This window comes from Suricata suricatta, chromosome 10 (genome assembly GCF_006229205.1).
Source record: "Suricata suricatta isolate VVHF042 chromosome 10, meerkat_22Aug2017_6uvM2_HiC, whole genome shotgun sequence".
NCBI lineage: Eukaryota > Metazoa > Chordata > Mammalia > Carnivora > Herpestidae > Suricata > Suricata suricatta.
The window spans coordinates 131,305,748-131,322,383 of record NC_043709.1 but is presented as its reverse complement, the minus strand read 5'-3'; the positions used below and the strand labels follow the sequence as shown (position 1 = coordinate 131,322,383).

The following is a 16,636-nucleotide window of genomic DNA, read 5'->3' as shown; positions in this document are numbered from 1 at the left end:
CTCTGCCCCTCCCTCACTCGTGCTCTGTCTCTCGCTGTCACAAAAATAAATAAACTATATTTAAAAAATTAAAAAAAAAAAGACCGTCTGAACCTCACCCTGAGCCTCACGAAAGTTCCCTGGGCTCCGTTACCCCCGTGTAAGTCCAAAGGAGCTTTGATAGGATTTTTAAAGTACTGTGCACACGTGGAATGTGGCCGCTCTGGGTTGAACCGTGTCCCCTACCAGTTCCCATGCACCCAGAACCTGGGAACGTGACCTTCCTTTGAAACACAGTCTCTGCAGTCAGACTAAGCAGAGGACACACCGAATCAGCATGGGCCCGGATCCAGGGGTGGCGTCCCACGAGGCAGAGGGAGATTAGGACAGAGGGGCCCGTGTGAACGTGGAAGCAGAGGATGAGATTAGGATGTCACAACCCAAGAGACACCAGGACTGCAAGCAATCACCACAGCCAGGGCTCACCCGCGGGACGGGCTGGCCCTCAGACCCTTGGACCTTGCCGATGCCTTGATCTTTGTGTCTAGCCTCCAAAGCCGTGAGAGATTAACATTCTGCTGTTTGTAGCCACACACTTTGTGGTAACTTATTCCAACACCCCCTTAGAAAACGAATATGGCGGTTGTTCTCATGATGCCAAAACTAAACGTATAAATATCCACTCTCTGCAAAGCTGGGATAGGAAAGTAGCACTGCCCACTTCTCTTCCCTCGGACCGAAATAAGAGGAAACATTCATACAAGTGCCTCATGAGTTTTAAAAACAATTTTCGGGGTGCCTGGCTACCTCAGTCAGTCAACCATCCAACTCTTGGTCTCAGCTCAGGTCATGGTCTCACAGTTCATGGGTTCGAGCCCTGCATGGGGCTCCGTGCTGACAGCTCAGAGTCTGGAGCTGCTTCAGATTCTGTGTCTCCCTCTCTCTCTGCCCCTCCCCTGCTCATGTTGTCTGTCTGTCTGTCTCTCTCTCTCCCTCCCTCTCCCTCTCTCTCTCTCAAAAATAAATAAATAAACATTAAAAAATTAAAGAAAAAAATCCCCAAATTAAAGGCCTGAGGTCCAGACATCGGAGGCAGCCCGCATTCTGGAAGAAAACAGAAGCCCACCGAGGCATCCCACGGTGAAACTGCAGAGGAGTGCAGGAAAACAGAAGCTTCCAGAGAAGGGAGGGAGCAAATGGAGCAAGACCTCCAGCTTCCTGAGCAAGCTGATGGCGAGGAACCTCGAATCCTCTACCCACACTCCCGTCGGTGAAGCGGGAGGGCAGAAGGAGACGTCCGTGCTCACTGAGGGGACACGTCCTGTCGCTGCTGTCGTGGCCACGGCTGACCGTGCCCCATCGGCCTCCGGCGTCTGAGGAGAGGACGTCAGAGCCACACCAAGGCTGCTGCCGGCATCTGGCTCGGGCTGACCGTCCATGACCCACGTCCCCAGTCCCTGCTCTAGGCCAGCTGCCTGGAGCCTGTGAGAACATTCCGCTCATTCCCTAGGAAAGGAGGGTTTGGGCTTCTTCCTGGGACAGCAGCGAGCTGCGAAGTCAGACACCATAAGCCCAATGGTTCCCCTCCACGTTTCTAAGGGCGTCCGGTGCCCGAAGGTCACGCTACAGCCCCGGCAGATGACCCGGGCATGAGAAACCTAACTCTCTGACAATCGGCTCGTGACCCTGCGGACTCGACCGTCTTGTACATGAAGGAAAAGCGAGGCCGGCATATTAGCCAGACACCGCCGGCCCTGTTACCCTGGGAAAGGGTGTCTCTAAAACAAGCAGGTTCAGCCCTGCTTCTGACTTTGTCAGAGGCAGACTATGGGACAGCGAGGAAGACATACAGAGGCTGTAACACGACAAAGAGAAAGTGAGGAAATGATCCCACAAACCGAGGCAGAGCCTGGAGGGGGAATGGGGGGCGCATGCAGAGGGCTCCCGGTGACCTCCCGCTCCAGAGGGGAGGTGCGGAGTCCGAGCTCACCCCTGGCTCTCTGAGCTCCTCATACACGTATAATATACTTCAAAACAAAATCTAGGTTTCCAAGGGCGAGGGACACGACCCAATAGATACACTGAAAATACCACCAAGGCCCACGTGAAGGCATCGCCTGCCCAGGTCCACAGAGGGCCGCAAAGAGGCGTGGGGCCAGAAAGGAAAAGGAAACGCTGTCTTTGTTTACTGTTATTAACTTTCCTGGGGGGAATGTTATGAGGAAAGCAAGAAAGTAAGGAAAGAAGGAAGCAAGGGAGGGAGGAAGATAGAGGTGAGGAAAGAAGGATTTATTTGACCAGTTAGCAAAAAGAAAGAAAGAAAGAAAGGAAAAAAGCCCAAGATATTGTTTCATTGCCAATGATCACTACTGCTAACAACCTATTCTTTTCGTAAAAAAATTATTTACTTATTTGAAAGAAGAGAGAGCAAGCAGGGGAGGGGCAGAGAGAATCCCAAGCAGGCTCCATGCTGTCAGCACAGAGCCCGGCTCAGGGCTTGAACTCACAAACCACAATATTATGACCTGAGCCGAACTCAAGAGTCCGGTGCTCAACTGACTGAGCCCCCCCCTCCCCGGGGCACCCCGCTGACATCCTGTTCTATTTACACCGTTCCTCTGGTTCAACACGCTTAACAGTCATCGCTCAATGAAACTCCGGAACATGATTTCATCACTGTTTCAAAAGCGGACAAACAAGGCAAAGTGCGGACGGAGAAGGCACACACCACCCGCCAGGCCGGGTTAAAACTCCGAGTGAGGACTTGGGTGTGCGTGAAATCCAGGAAGCTGATGCCCCCATCCGGGCCCTAAACGCCTCCTGCCCGTGGTACCTAAACCCCCGTATCTCATTTCCCCACACGGGATGCGCGGGGCCCTGCAGACAGGTCCCCCCTCGGGACTGGGAAGCCAGCTTCTGCCAGCCGGCTGCGACCATGCTTAAGGCCGCTCCAGACTCAGGGTCCGGGTGACAGAGCCTGTGAAGCCCTCCTCTGGCCCGACCGGGTCAGCCCGGCCCACAGCTTCCTCTTCTCCTTCACGGACGTGTTGGGCACAATTTTAAAGGGTGAAGAAGGTGGCGATCTTTCCAGCTGTGATGTGTGTCCTCCCCTTTATGAGGCCTGGCGCCCAACAGATTTCTTGGGGCATCCGGAAAACTGAACCATCAAGGAGCATCATGCAAATATGCAAACTAGGCTGGCCACGCACTCTTCGGTTCCTTCCATAAAGGGCGAAGGAGGTGTTGTGACCCTAACATAACCCGTTGTGGAGAAAACCAGCGAAGCCACAGAATTCCCAAGAGGATTACGTAAGACGAGAATTTGCGGAGACCACAAAGCAAAGCCAAAGCGCGCAGATACACATTGTGAACATTTCACATGGAAAGCGGCTGAGCTTTGCAAGACTGGCTTTCTCCACGGCGGTGAGCGATTTGACGTTAAGAAACCTTTCCCTCCGGAACTTGTGTGGCTTTAGAAAGAATAAACCGGTCACTATGGACCGACGTCTTCTTACCTTAAACACTTCCATCGGCAGAGGAGACTTTCCGGCATCAATAACGGATTTTTCCAGAACACACCTCCACTCAGAGGCCATCTTCAAAGGATAGATTTCTGTATCAACAGCAAACCACAGAAGCGTGTAAGGACTCACATAGTCTACTGGGTGGTTCTTACTTCCCAGGTTTCCAGAGTCACTGGTACACCCAGCAACCGTGAGAATTCACACCCTGCTCCCAGAAAAGGCCACCTGCTAAGGGAATTTTCTGGCGTTAAAGAGCAACATGAGACTCTGCTATCAGAAATGAAGAATAAACCTTATAGGGCCCTTCAGGGAACATGCATGTGCATTCCGTGAGCGATTCAATGGCATGAGTCACATCAGCATCATCGTCAATCATTTGTGCCCCAAATCCCATGTATCACCTGGGAAGTCATATCCACTGATGAAGAACTTAGGATCGGATACATTCCTAAACCAGATACGATGCTTCTCTGGCATTTTCAGTTATTACAGCACATTTTTCACTAAATCTTTAAGCGCTCCTTATGCTAAAAATAGCCCATGTGAGCCAGAAAATTATTAAAAGGTAAATTAAATTTACCAACCAAGTTTCATATTTACACTTGAAACGTTGCTAACACACCGCATGTTGCCCATATTTTTCCCCCAGGGGGTGGGGGCGGGATACCGAGGGATTTACGAATGGAGGTTACTCTGGCTGAATGCAAAACGGAGAGAAAAAAATTTGTCGAGCTCTGTTTTCACCAATTGCTGAAGCTGCAGAGGAATTTTATGATCTGATCTCCACGGATTTAAGACCTTATCAAAATAGGATTTGCAGAAGCACTCACTTGAAGGAGATATGTTTATACCGTCCCTATATCAACCCAGGCTACTCAGACAGACAGTTAGGGCATGAATATGAATTTAAGCACAGTTAAAAGGCAACATTAAACCTTTGGGGCTATATTTTTAATTTCTTGCGTGTCTACTTTTCAGCACACAGCCATATATTTCGACACCCACAGCTTCTGACCTCACCTTGAGCCTGAGCTCCTGTGTTTTGGCAATTTATCGAGTCTTATGAGAGGGGCAAGATGCTGCCAGAAGCAGTCAAGTTATCCATGGTCAGCCCACTGTGGCTCATTGTCAGTGACGCAAAGTCACGTGAAGGGTTATTAGTGACCAGACAGGCTCCACTGTGTGTACTGTGTACAATCCTTCCTAACATTCTATTTACACTCTTCTATGTCAGGGGAATTTCCCCCCCCCCCAATTTGGCATTTCTATATCAGAACACAAATAGAAAGTGGTTCTTCTTCACAATATCTGACGTATTTGGGAGGGACCCAGTGGGCTCCCAGAAAATGAACGAACGGTCCCTCCAACATCCACAGGCAAGGAGGGGGTACTGAGGGAGAAGTCGCTGGTCACAGGGTCCCACAAAGGAAGGACCAGCTCACAGCCTTGTCCATTGCCCCGTGGGGAGGAGGGGGCTCCCCTGAAACACCAGCAGTTCAGCTCAGGGCACTGCAGCAACGCCTCGGTGGGAGGGAGGCAACGGCTCAAGGAAGCTGAGCCAGAAGACACCAAGTGCAGCAGCTCAAGACCCTCAGGAGGGAAAGGACACTCAAGAGCCTTGATTTCCTGGTTAAGGCAGGAAAAATTCACCATCTCGGGGATCTGGAAGCTGGTCAGCAGAGAGTCCAACCCCGGCATGGTCATAAAAAGAGAGCCAAGTCATGAAAAAGGACAGTGATTGTCAAAGACAAGACACACAAGGTGAGAAAAGGCCAGAGAAGGTCCACCGTGTTGGTGCCTGACCACCCCCCCCAGGCTGGGGAGCCCCAGAGACAGACAGGAGGGGAAGAGAAGAGTGGGTCACAACAACTAGGCAAGACCAGAGCAAAAGCCCCACCCGCCAGGGCTGGACCCGGACTGCCAGCACGGAGCAAGGGGGTGTACAGACCCCAGCAGGGATGCCCTACCGCCCTTCGCTGCACGGGCAGGCGGCCACACGGACTGGCGGGGCGCCACCACGCCCACCACGCCCACCACGCCCACCACGCCCCCTCCAAGGGCAGAGCCCTCAGTCTTCTAGATGTAATCTCTCTCCCACCAAACAGAAGCCCGATGACGCTACGCTTTCAATGCTGGTGTCCTCACCAAAGTCGTGTTGGCATCCTCCTCCCAGAGTGACGGTTAGGAGGTGGGGCCTTGGGGAGGTCACAAGGGGGTCCCCCCCATGAATGGAATTTGTGCCCTTATCAGAGAGACTCCAGAGAGCCCCCTGGCCGCTCCCACCACGTGAGGACGCCGCAAGAGGACAGCTGCCTGTGACCCAGGAAGTAGACGCCAAACCTGGGGGCGCCCGATTCTCAGACCGGCAGCTGCCAGAACTGGGACAAATAAATGCCCAGTCTGTGGTGTTCATTCTCCTAGAGCAGCCCGAATGGACGAAGAGACCCAGGTTCCGTGCGACTTGTGTCTCTGTCCTACAACCTTGGGAGTCTCAGTCTTCTTTCTGAGGAGATTAGGCCCTAATATGGAATTGAACCCCATGGCAGGGCACACGTCTCTTAAAAGGTGAAAATCAAATGCAGTTGTTTCCAGAATGCTCAACCACCTGCAAAAGCTAAACACCTAATGGTTTCAATAAACAGAGAACAATCCTCTGTGTGTGTGTTTCATTAGGACAGAGGCGCTTGGTTACGCTGGCAGGTTTATGGACAATAAATAGCACCATTAAAAGGACATAAACCATTTTCTTAAAATGATTGTGTTGCAGATAATTTAATAGAGTGTATCGTGTCGATTTCTGTTTGCAGGGAAGTAATAAGCAATTAAAATCTGGCCTGACCCATCTTTAACTAGAAGCCGATGTGGACTCTGAGCAAGTGGACTCTCTTGCAAGGTGAGAAAACAGGAGGGGAGCAGAAGATCCCCAGCTTGCAGCCTCCGACTAAAGGAAAGCCTAGGGAGGCGAACCCCCTTTTCATGCTCCCTGCAACCTCCACGCCTTCCTTGTCTCACCCGTGAGCAAAGGCTGGTCTATGCTTGTTTATGGACTCTGGGAAGCCTACAGACTGAACGTTGGCGTCGCCCCAAAATTAGTATGTTGAAGCTCTAAACTCCATGGGATGGTGTTTGGAGGTGGAGCCTTTAGGAGGTAATGGGGTTAGATGAGGTCATGACGGTGGGGTCCCCATGATGGGATTAGCCTGCGACTCTGTCTCTCTCTCTTTCCATGTGCACGTAAAGAAGAGAGAATCCACAGATGAGGAAAGGGGCTCTCCCCAGAACTCAACCCTACCAACACCCACATCTTGGACTTGCATCCTCCGAAATCATGAGAAGATCTTATGTGCCATTTAAGCTCCCCACTCATATTGTATGGCCACCTGAGCAAACTAATACAGAAAGTGACAACTGTCTTTGGACTAAGAATAGTTCAGAAACCTCCTAACTAAGGAAGAGAAAGAAAAAAACGGTTGCCATTAAGATTGTGAAGGCAAAACAAAATAAGACAAAAAAACAGAAAAATATTGAGAGAGAGAGAGAGAGAGAGAGAGAGAGAGAGAGAGAGAGAGAGAGAGAGAGATGCAAAAGCCCTCGGAAAGTTTCTTGTCCTTAGTTTCTGCAACAGCACATAAGACTCTCCCTTGTGCTCTGAACATCCAGAAACATGAAAGCAGGCGGGGGCCTCCAAGCGACCCCTGGCCTCAAGGACCTTCTCCAATTTCCCAGAAAACCAACCAGAACCATAAAACCCTGATCACAGACTGAATACCTAGAAAACGCCCAACACTCTCCTTATCTTGTTAACACTCCGCAACACAGGAAATGCACCTTTGCCCCCACTGGACAGAGGAGGAAAGCAGAGGGCTGCCCGGGGCTCTGTAGCGAGGGACGGAGTGCAGCTAACTCAGGCCCTGGCTCCAAGTCCACGTTCTTCCAACTCTTCCAGCCTCCTCGCGCTCGAGCCACATGTGAACTCTTCTAGACAAACAAAAATCACCCCACAGACCATGTTCCCGCACATGGAGAAGGTCTTGGGGCCATGTCGGGTGCTCAACAACAGAGCGCATCAACGAAGAGCATCTCTGCTTGACCTGACCCTGTTTTCAAAAGCTTCCCTCGCTCCATAGGGGCAAAGAGGGCAGCACAGCCCTTGCCATTTTGAGGGTGTCTTCACTCTAAGTCTCCCCCCCAGAATGGCTTCCAAATCCCCAACAATTATTTGGCTCCTGGAAGGTGGACTTGGCTGGCTCCCTCGCTCCCTAAGACACGCCCCCCTTCTTATTCAGTCAGTTCACTGGATGACGACTCACTGAGCACCCACAAGGTGCCAGGCACCGTCCCAGGCTCCGGGGACACCAGGGGACACCGCAGAGATTCAGACGCAAGTGTCCGGTTAGGGTGTCACTGAAATCCTCTCACAACAGGACTGTCAGAACAAAGCGAGGGGACAGCCAGGGCCACACCTGGAAGAATGGCACCCCGAGGACGGGCCCCCCCTGGAACCCGGGGGACGCTGAGGTGTGGGGGACCACGCAAGGAGCACAGTGTCAGGGCTGCGTGGCCGGAGAAAGGGTGCGGGCCTGATGGCAGACTGCCTCCCACTCAGCACAGAAGGAAGGTTCCGGCCACCAGGACCCCCGGTCCCCTCCTGATACGGCCTGCACCACCAAAGATTTCAGGGAGTGGCTGCCCTCGTCCTCGGTCACCTGGCATCTCACCCTTTTCCGCTCCCTCGCCCAGTCTTCACCAGACCTGGATTCGACCTGCTCCGTCGGCACCCACAAGCCCCCGGACGGCCCTGGGTATGACACGGGTGCCTCTGTCCCCTCTCTCTGTCCTCCCCGCCCCGACTTTTTTCCTCCAGTTCCAGCCAGAGATGGAAATGGGCAGTGACCGTAGCGTTCCCTCTGCCGGACGGTGCACAAGCAGCCCCTTTTCCTAGAGTTTTTGAAAACCATCTAGCCACTGTCTGTTCTTTATTTCTACCTTGCACTGAAAGGTGGAAAAATCTCATGCCTTTAACAAGCAGAAAGAATAAGTAAAGCTGAAGGACGAGCTATGTTTGGGGTTAGTGATGGTGGCGTTAGTGGGGACACAGCCAGGCAGGCATGGAGGGCGGAGGTCCCTGGGGCTTCCTCCCAGGGCAGCCTTGGCATCTCTCCTCTCCCCTCCGCCCCACACCTCCAAATCCCCCTCCCACCACTGAACACTCCACACTTTGCTTCTAGCTAAGGGTGTTAGGGAATAAGCACAATAGCTAATATTTTTATGCAAGTCTGAGATTTTATTCCCACCTATATTTCCGTTAAGGAAAGAGCACTGCTATGTAAGTTTTAAGTCAGTCTGGGTCTTGAAATCAATTTACACGAACCCAAAGTACTGGGTTCGGCACGCATGTGTAAAACACGGGGCCCTAGGTTTAACGTGGCATTATCTACAACAGCCCGAGGGAGGCAGCCCGAGTGTCCATCAACGGGCAAATGGATAAAGAAGATGTGGTGTATATACACACAATGGGCTATCACTCAGCCATAAAAAGGAATGAAATCTTGCCATCTGCAACAACATGGAGCTAGAGAGTATGATGTAAGTGAAATAAGCCAGTCAGAAGAAGACAAATACCGCACGATCTCAGTCAAATATGGAATTTAAGATACAAAACAAATCAGCGAAGGGGGTGGGGGAAAGAGAGAGAGAGAGAGAGAGAGAGAGAGAGAGAGAGAGAGAGAGAGAGGGAAACCAATGAACAGACTGTTAAGTCTAGAGAACAAACTGATGGTCACCAGAGGGGAGGCGGGTGGGGGGCGGATGGAACAGGTGATGGGGTGAGGAGCGCACCTGCCGTGAGGAGCACCGGGCAACATAAGGAATGTTGAATCACCAACTGTACACCTGAAGCTACTACTACACTGTTGCTAACTAACTGGAATTTAAGTAAAAACTTTAAAAAATAATAAAACACGGATAATAAAATAATCGCCACCTCACGTGTTGTTCTGCCTAATGAGGCAACGGAACCCAGATTCCATCCTGTAAACCACTGCATCTGAAGAACAAAAAGTCACACTTGGAGTGTCCTTTTGCCTCTTATTCTCCTCTCCCCACACACAACCTCTCTTGCCAACAATTTAATTGGTGAGAAAATAGCTTCTTAACGATGAATTCCTTCTCCAAGTTTTTTAAGGACACCCATGAACTCTTGCGTGGAATGGACAACTCGTGTCCAGAAATTTACTAAGACCAATAAACAAAATTTATTCTTATCTTATAAAGACATTAAAGTATCTGAGGGGGGGAGGAGAGAGAGAGAGAGAGCGCTCCTCTGCAACTATTTCCTAAGTTTCTGTGGTGACACTTTTCATTATTCTTGCTTTGAGTATGAGTCCCCAGACTTCACGGCCAAGGAGCACTGCACAGAACCTAAGGAACGATCCTTTGCCTTGCTACAAATGTTCACACTGGCAAATATAGGGATCTCCTAAAATTTATAAAGCAATTAGACACGAAGCTAAGATTTACACACCCAACTTCCCACACAAAGTAAATTTCTCCTGCCAGGTTATGAATCCCAAGGCAAATGTGAGCTTAGATCTTGTCTCAACACTGACAGCCCCTTTGTCTGTCAGCATGGAGTCCAAAATTACTCAATATATAACTGGATTTCTTGGCTGCTTCTCAAAACGTTGACAACAAGAATACTAATAAAATACTATGTTATGTGTCTATATGCCTGTCAAACTCAACATAAATGCAAATACACGACATACAGAATCTAGGACTTCTTTATTTTTCTCCCCAATTAAAGCCCTTGGATGACAGAAAGGAGAGACATTAACTCTTTGGCTTCACGTACTCAGGATGAGCACTGGCATCGAAAAAAGATCTCTGGCAATTTTAATAAAAGATTTAGTTCCTTGCTCCCAATATACCTGGTGAAATGGACTTGGATGAAAAACAGCAATTTCTGGAAGACACTAATATTTCTAATTTGCCATCTTTAATTCCATAAGGATCCAACATTTTTTTGTTCTGAGGATACCCATTTAAAAAATTGGTAAGGCCAGTATGGGCAAGCAAGGGACACAGGAAGAAATGGGGGGTAGGGGCCTGGGCAGCACATCGCCCTTCCAAGCTAGGTGACCTTGGACAAGTAGCTTAATCTCAGTCTCAGACTTTCTCTGCTGGAAATGGAAATATTCACACCAAACATGCAGCACTTTGTTTGTAATCAAAACAAACAGCACAGCAGAGGTAAAATCACCTGGCACATAGTAAACATTCCAGAATGGTTAGTTTGTGAACAGTGAGATTTTCACCCAGTTAGGTATGTCAGGAAGAATAATGCACTGTTCTATCCAATTATGTCTGTGGAAAGTCATTTGACAGTGCCTTTGAAGCTAATTAATACCCATGATGTGCTGGGAAAAAACATATGACGATTTTCTCTTTGCCATTTCCAGGTCAGGATAGATTATATAATGATAAGCATTTGGTTTAGATATTCAGATGGATAGATGGATGGGTGGATGGATGGATGGATGGACGGATGGATGGGTGGATGGATGGGAAATGAGTCGGAGGTTGGGAGGGTGAACAGATGGGTGAGTGGATGGACAGGTAGGTGAGTGGATGGACAGGTAGATGGACCGATGGTGGGAGGGATGTGGATGAGGCAAGGTATGGATGAACAGAGATAAATGAATAAATGAATGGATGAGAGGGTGAGTGGATGAGTGGGTAGGCAGGCGGATGAATGGATGGAGGATGTATGGACAGATAGAGATTTGGGAAACTACTTCCAAGACCATCAACATTCCTAAAGCAAATGAGAGAATATGACCAAGCCCCAATCCACGGTGTCTTTCACCTGTGAACCAGGAATTCCAAAGGAACTAGATTAACTTGACCACAGCCTCCACTGCTTTCTCCTTTTAGAACATTATTACCTGAGGTCTTGAGTTCTATCCTCTATACAAGGCATCCTGAAGTTAAAAGGCTCAATATTCACTTACACGTATGTAAGAGATACCACAGAACTAAACAAACTCTCCAGAGACACATCCAGCCAGGTAAGTATCACACCTTTTTCCAAAATACATCACAGCAGCCAAGCCCCGGAGCTTACCTGAAGGTGGGTCCATTCTGTATTTATTCTCTTGACACCAACCAACTGGTCGAAGTCTGTAATCCAAGTAAAACAACCACTGGTCATAGGATTCAGTGTCCTCCAATCCCACATAGCGAAGGCGTAATCTTCCTCCAACATTTTCAATCACACTAACTATCCAGTACTGAAAAGGGTTCTGAGAATCCTGAAGTTCTATTAAGGAATCAACTGTAATGAGGTCTATAGGGCCTTTCCCTCGCAGAGGCTGTTTAAACAGAAGCAAAACTCCTTATTTTAAACTTTATTTTAACGTTCTCATGGAAACAGATGACAGCAGAAGATAATATTTTCTCACACCATCATCCAAGCTACTGGCAAACAGTCTGGTGTCTCCCTCCGCCCCCAGCACCCACGGCCCCACCCCTGCACACATCCCTCCACACACGCGTCCATTCCACCCAGCCCTCTGCCCAACGAGACTCACACGTAAATGGAACATAACAGTTTGCGCTCAGTTCTCACCAAACAAATCACCCTTCCCAGCTAAAACTGGGTTTGTTAGAAAGAAGCATGCTCTTAAAGAGACTTGCACCAAATTTGCCTCGAGCTAGAAAATATGTGGTAGCAAAATGTCTACTTTTCCCACAGACAGATATACCCGCTATGGGGCTCACGTTATACTGTGACTCAATAGACATTTATGTTCAAAGAGTTACCACTCAAATGATGAAGATGTTCTCATACTTGAGTGAGTATGTGTAGATGGCATGTTTATTACACATTTCATGATCGGCTACATTCGCCAATTAACGTAAAGTTCTTGCTACCCTTGACCCGATAGTTACTTTAGAGACCATATAGAATTACTGCCCCATCTAAACAACCCTCTCAACATCAATTAGCACATGAAAAGTGTGTTTGTTTGGTCAGCCTTGTGGGCAAATACGTTAAAAAAAAAAACAACAACAATGAACAGAGAAAAACTATTTGTCCTTATGAAAGGGTGAAGAACCATCATTTTGATTTGTTAACCAAACAATTAAATTGAGAGCCATTAAGATAAGCAAATACATCAGGCAAAATCTTCACAGAACAAAACCAGTAACTATATATTAGACAGCAGTGCTCCAAAAGTCAATGTCATTTACGAGAGCAGGGAAATTTACAGTTAACATTGAGAGAGTAATGATGGCGTCAAAAACCCACACCGTATTCCTTGCTTTTTACTATGTGGTTCCCGTTTGTTGGGGGGGCATTTTTCACACATATTTGGTAACCCAATAATTACTTTTGACAGCCCACTGATCCTTCTATTCCGTTATAGATGGTAAATATTTAAATGCCTTAGCACGAAATTTTTGTCAAAGGAACCATCAGGATTGCAGATTAAACCATTTTTTTTCAGTACCTTAAAAATACCTTAACCATGTTGAAATATGATCAGCCAATTCTCTTGTTTTCCTAAGGGGAAGCTCACTCAATGATTCTGTAACACCTGTGCGTTATTCTCATAAGGTTTTGCATCCTGATGGAGCAGTTAACGGAACCACTGATCAGGATACCCCAAGACTGCACGAGAGACGTGTATGCTTCCTGGTCACCTCCATAAGGCCAGTTATTCTACAGGACTTTCCTTATTTTCACTAATATAGGATGGAGGCTTTAGTGTATAGGATAGTGGAAAGACATCCTAATATTGTCACCGAAGGATGTGGAGCAAATTCTCCACTTGTTGACTGTGGCACAGGTGAACAGTCTTGAGTGCCTAAGATTAACCGAAGCAATTCATGAAACAAACAGGAAGTGAGGCCATTTGGGCAGAGATGGCTACACACATGCATGCACCTGCCGAAGGATATATGCAAAGGCGCTCATGTGACGTGATGCTTCAGACACAGAATAGCTGAGTAACAGTAATACATACACCTTCCAGGAGGCTGGCGGGTGCCGTCCGGGAGCCAGTCAGATCCCGAATGAGGAACTCAGTCCAGTCTGTGTACTTCTCTTTGATTGCTGGCAAGACAAAAGAAGAAAACAAAACACACTTCAACACAGCAGGGGAGTGTCCGCGAAGCGTAAAATCCAGCGCATCCCTGTACATTCGGGTTGTTTTTGACACTTTCTTGAATTTAGCACCAGGCTTCAGTTCTAAAATGGAGACAAGAGATCTGCCAACAGCGGGTGACTTCACGCCTTCTGCGTGCCTCGGTTTTTTGCTGGTGAAAAGAATACGGGGCCCTATTGTCTCAGCATCTATTCAAAAACTTCTGTGGGCAAAACGAAGATACCGTCAAGCACAAAATTCGGGAAGTTCCGAGAAGAAAGAGCTCCAGTGGGGCAGAAGAGTCAGGTGGAAAACGGCAGCATGCTCTGAATGACATGGAAGGTTTTTACAGAAGAGGAAGAGGGGATCTGGGGAGGCACAGGGAGGAGATGTGGAGGAAGGCTGCGTCCCATCCGGGCATGGACACTGGCGACCTGCGCCCAGCGGCCGCCCGGAAAACCAGCACACACACTGAACAAACAGGAAGTCCCTGTATAAAATGAATCTGAAAATCGCATAAAGGCTTGAAAGGAAACAAAAGATGCTGATGGCAGAGAAGCCCAAGGAGAAGCTAGTGCAGGTCTTTACCAAAGTGACGTGTCTCAAGCAGCGGGGACCACACTGAGAACACGGAAGGGCACAGTGAAGACATCTTTGAATGAAGGAATGGCAGACGCTGGAGGCCAACGATCTCCAAGGGCTTAGAGCCTGAGACTTGAGAAGCAGGTAACTCCTGACATGTCTCCCAAATTACAGATGTCCGAAGGCTTCACCAGGTCACATCCACACCCAGGAGAGCCCTGGACCTTCCCGGGGCATCATAGGATTTGCAAACTCAGCAACAGAGGGGCAGCAAGCCTCGGGTCCCCATGCACCCACTCTGGGGAGCACGTGGAGAGCCAGCCGGCCCAGGAGCTCTTCCTACGACACATCCGCTACTTAGCTTTTTGAGTGGTCTGTGTTCTGCAAAGGCATGAGGCCACCGTTTCTTGTTCAAACCCAACGGAAGACTCATCACAGAAGGTGACGAGGACACAGTGCTGTGCAGGGAAAAGGTGAGTCGAGGCACGAGGTGGGATCTGGACTCCATGGTGGGCTCTGCCATCGCTGGCTGTAACTTTGAGTAATTTACCCAATTTATCTCTTACTCCTTCCTCATCTGTATAACGGTGCTAACATTTCTGCTCATGGGATGTGATGAGGAGTGAAGGAGATTCATAAGTCAATAAAATATAACCCCACCAGGCACGTACCAGGCAACTAATAAATACCAGCTCTTGTGCTGTTATAAGTACATATGAAATTACTACACCCTCTCACCAGATACGCACTGTTCGTCCCAACAATTCCAGATCGAAACTATGAAATGCTCTGCACAGCTGCCAGCAGGTGGGGGACAATGGAGCACCTGTCACTTCAGTCTCTAACCTGTGTCTCAGTCAAGATCCTCACCTGCGCCCAGTCATGATTATCAAGGTGGATAATGCAGGCAAAATAAACTGGATCTGGACAAGGCTAAAAAGTCAGCTTGTGGCCATACAATGTCCTGACCCTGGCCCTGCCTAACCACCAGCAACTCACTCCTTCATCCGCTTTTACTACTAGACGTTTTTCTCACATGAAACACTGTCTTCCTTATTTTACACACACACATTCATAAAGAAATGCATCCATGTGGTGCAGAAAGAGTTACTGTGTTCTTCTCCATCATTAGAAGGTGCAATGATCAGGGTGCCCGGGTGGCAGGTCAGAGTCCGCTTAAACTCAAGCATGCAGATGCCCATCTTACTAGGAAACTTTCCGTGAGATCCCGTGATTCTCAAAGCATTTGCCTATGGAGGGGTCGGTAACCTAACTTGTAGGCACAATAAGAGATAATACGCAAATGGCCATCTGAACAAACGTTTCAAGATTAGGACCATATACAACTGCACGCAGTAAAGATGTATTTCATAATTCCTTATGAAAGAATGACAATCAGCGTAGTTGAGTGAAAAAGAGTCCTGTACTTGACAGAATTTACGTCCATATCCACTATGAGAAGGAAGTTCAGTTTCTTTTTTCATTTAAGGGTTGGTTCTGACATGCACACAATTAAAGTTAACATTTAAGTTAAAATTGTTTAAATATACCATCGCCTGATGAAGACACCATGCGATGCTGAAATTTAAGGGGGCTGAGTTGCAGCCAGAGAAGATTAGAGATGGCTCTGAAATTTACACCTGGTGAGCCCTCCATTGCAGAGGCCCTGGAACGATCCATTAATGTCTCTACACTAGGCTCTGAAGCCATCTTTTATGCGCAAGCCACGGAATATCTGGACAAATTACTCTCCGTGAAAAATGTTATCTCAGCTGTAAAGACACAATGACAATCTTTTATTAAAAAGCGGAAAGGAAACAGTTCTCAGGAATATTGTTACTTTTCAAAGAAAAACCATTATGGTCAACATTTAGTTCTCAAAATTCCAAGTGCTCAGATGGAAAATCTATTACAGAAAATACTGCCATGTATAAAAACACTAAGTAAACCGAGGCTACAATTCTCCGTCAATAGACTTACTTTAAGTAAATGTCAAGTCAGTTAAACTCTAGTACAATAAAAATGGCCCAGACATTCCTTAGAATTCACTGCAATAGAAATCGATCTGTTTTTTCCATGTGTCCATATAAGTTTCTAATTAGAAATTTTAAGACTGTAAGTTTTCATTTACTACAGAACATCTCTCTTCGAAGACTCAAAATCAACTAGTGTGGATGTAAGAACAATCTTTCTCAACTGGAATAACCAATTCCTTGCCCCATGGTCATGACCTTTTCCTTCTGATCAAATATACATTAAATTTCAAATTTCAGAAAACAAGCCCCATGCCCAATGACATCAAATGTGGACTCTACAGAAAGAAACAAATGATTAAAATCAGCATCGTTTTACAACCTTCTCATGAACATGTATTCGAAGTTCTATTGTTTTAATATATAA

The 16,636-nt window shown here is 47.8% G+C and overlaps 1 protein-coding gene across 5 annotated transcripts in view; it reads right to left on the bottom strand.

The window, feature by feature from the left end:
- Nucleotides 1–16,636, bottom strand: part of SFMBT2 (Scm like with four mbt domains 2) — a 213,111-nt gene that overhangs the window by 96,852 nt on the left and 99,623 nt on the right. For all 5 annotated transcript variants that reach the window (XM_029955807.1, XM_029955804.1, XM_029955803.1 and 2 more), the window contains exons 5-7: nucleotides 13,535–13,623; nucleotides 11,629–11,875; nucleotides 3,495–3,592 (exon numbers count right to left, since the gene is read on the bottom strand). In XM_029955807.1, the coding sequence (XP_029811667.1) occupies nucleotides 3,495–3,592; nucleotides 11,629–11,875; nucleotides 13,535–13,623 (434 nt within the window). The remainder of the gene's footprint in view (nucleotides 1–3,494; nucleotides 3,593–11,628; nucleotides 11,876–13,534; nucleotides 13,624–16,636) is intronic.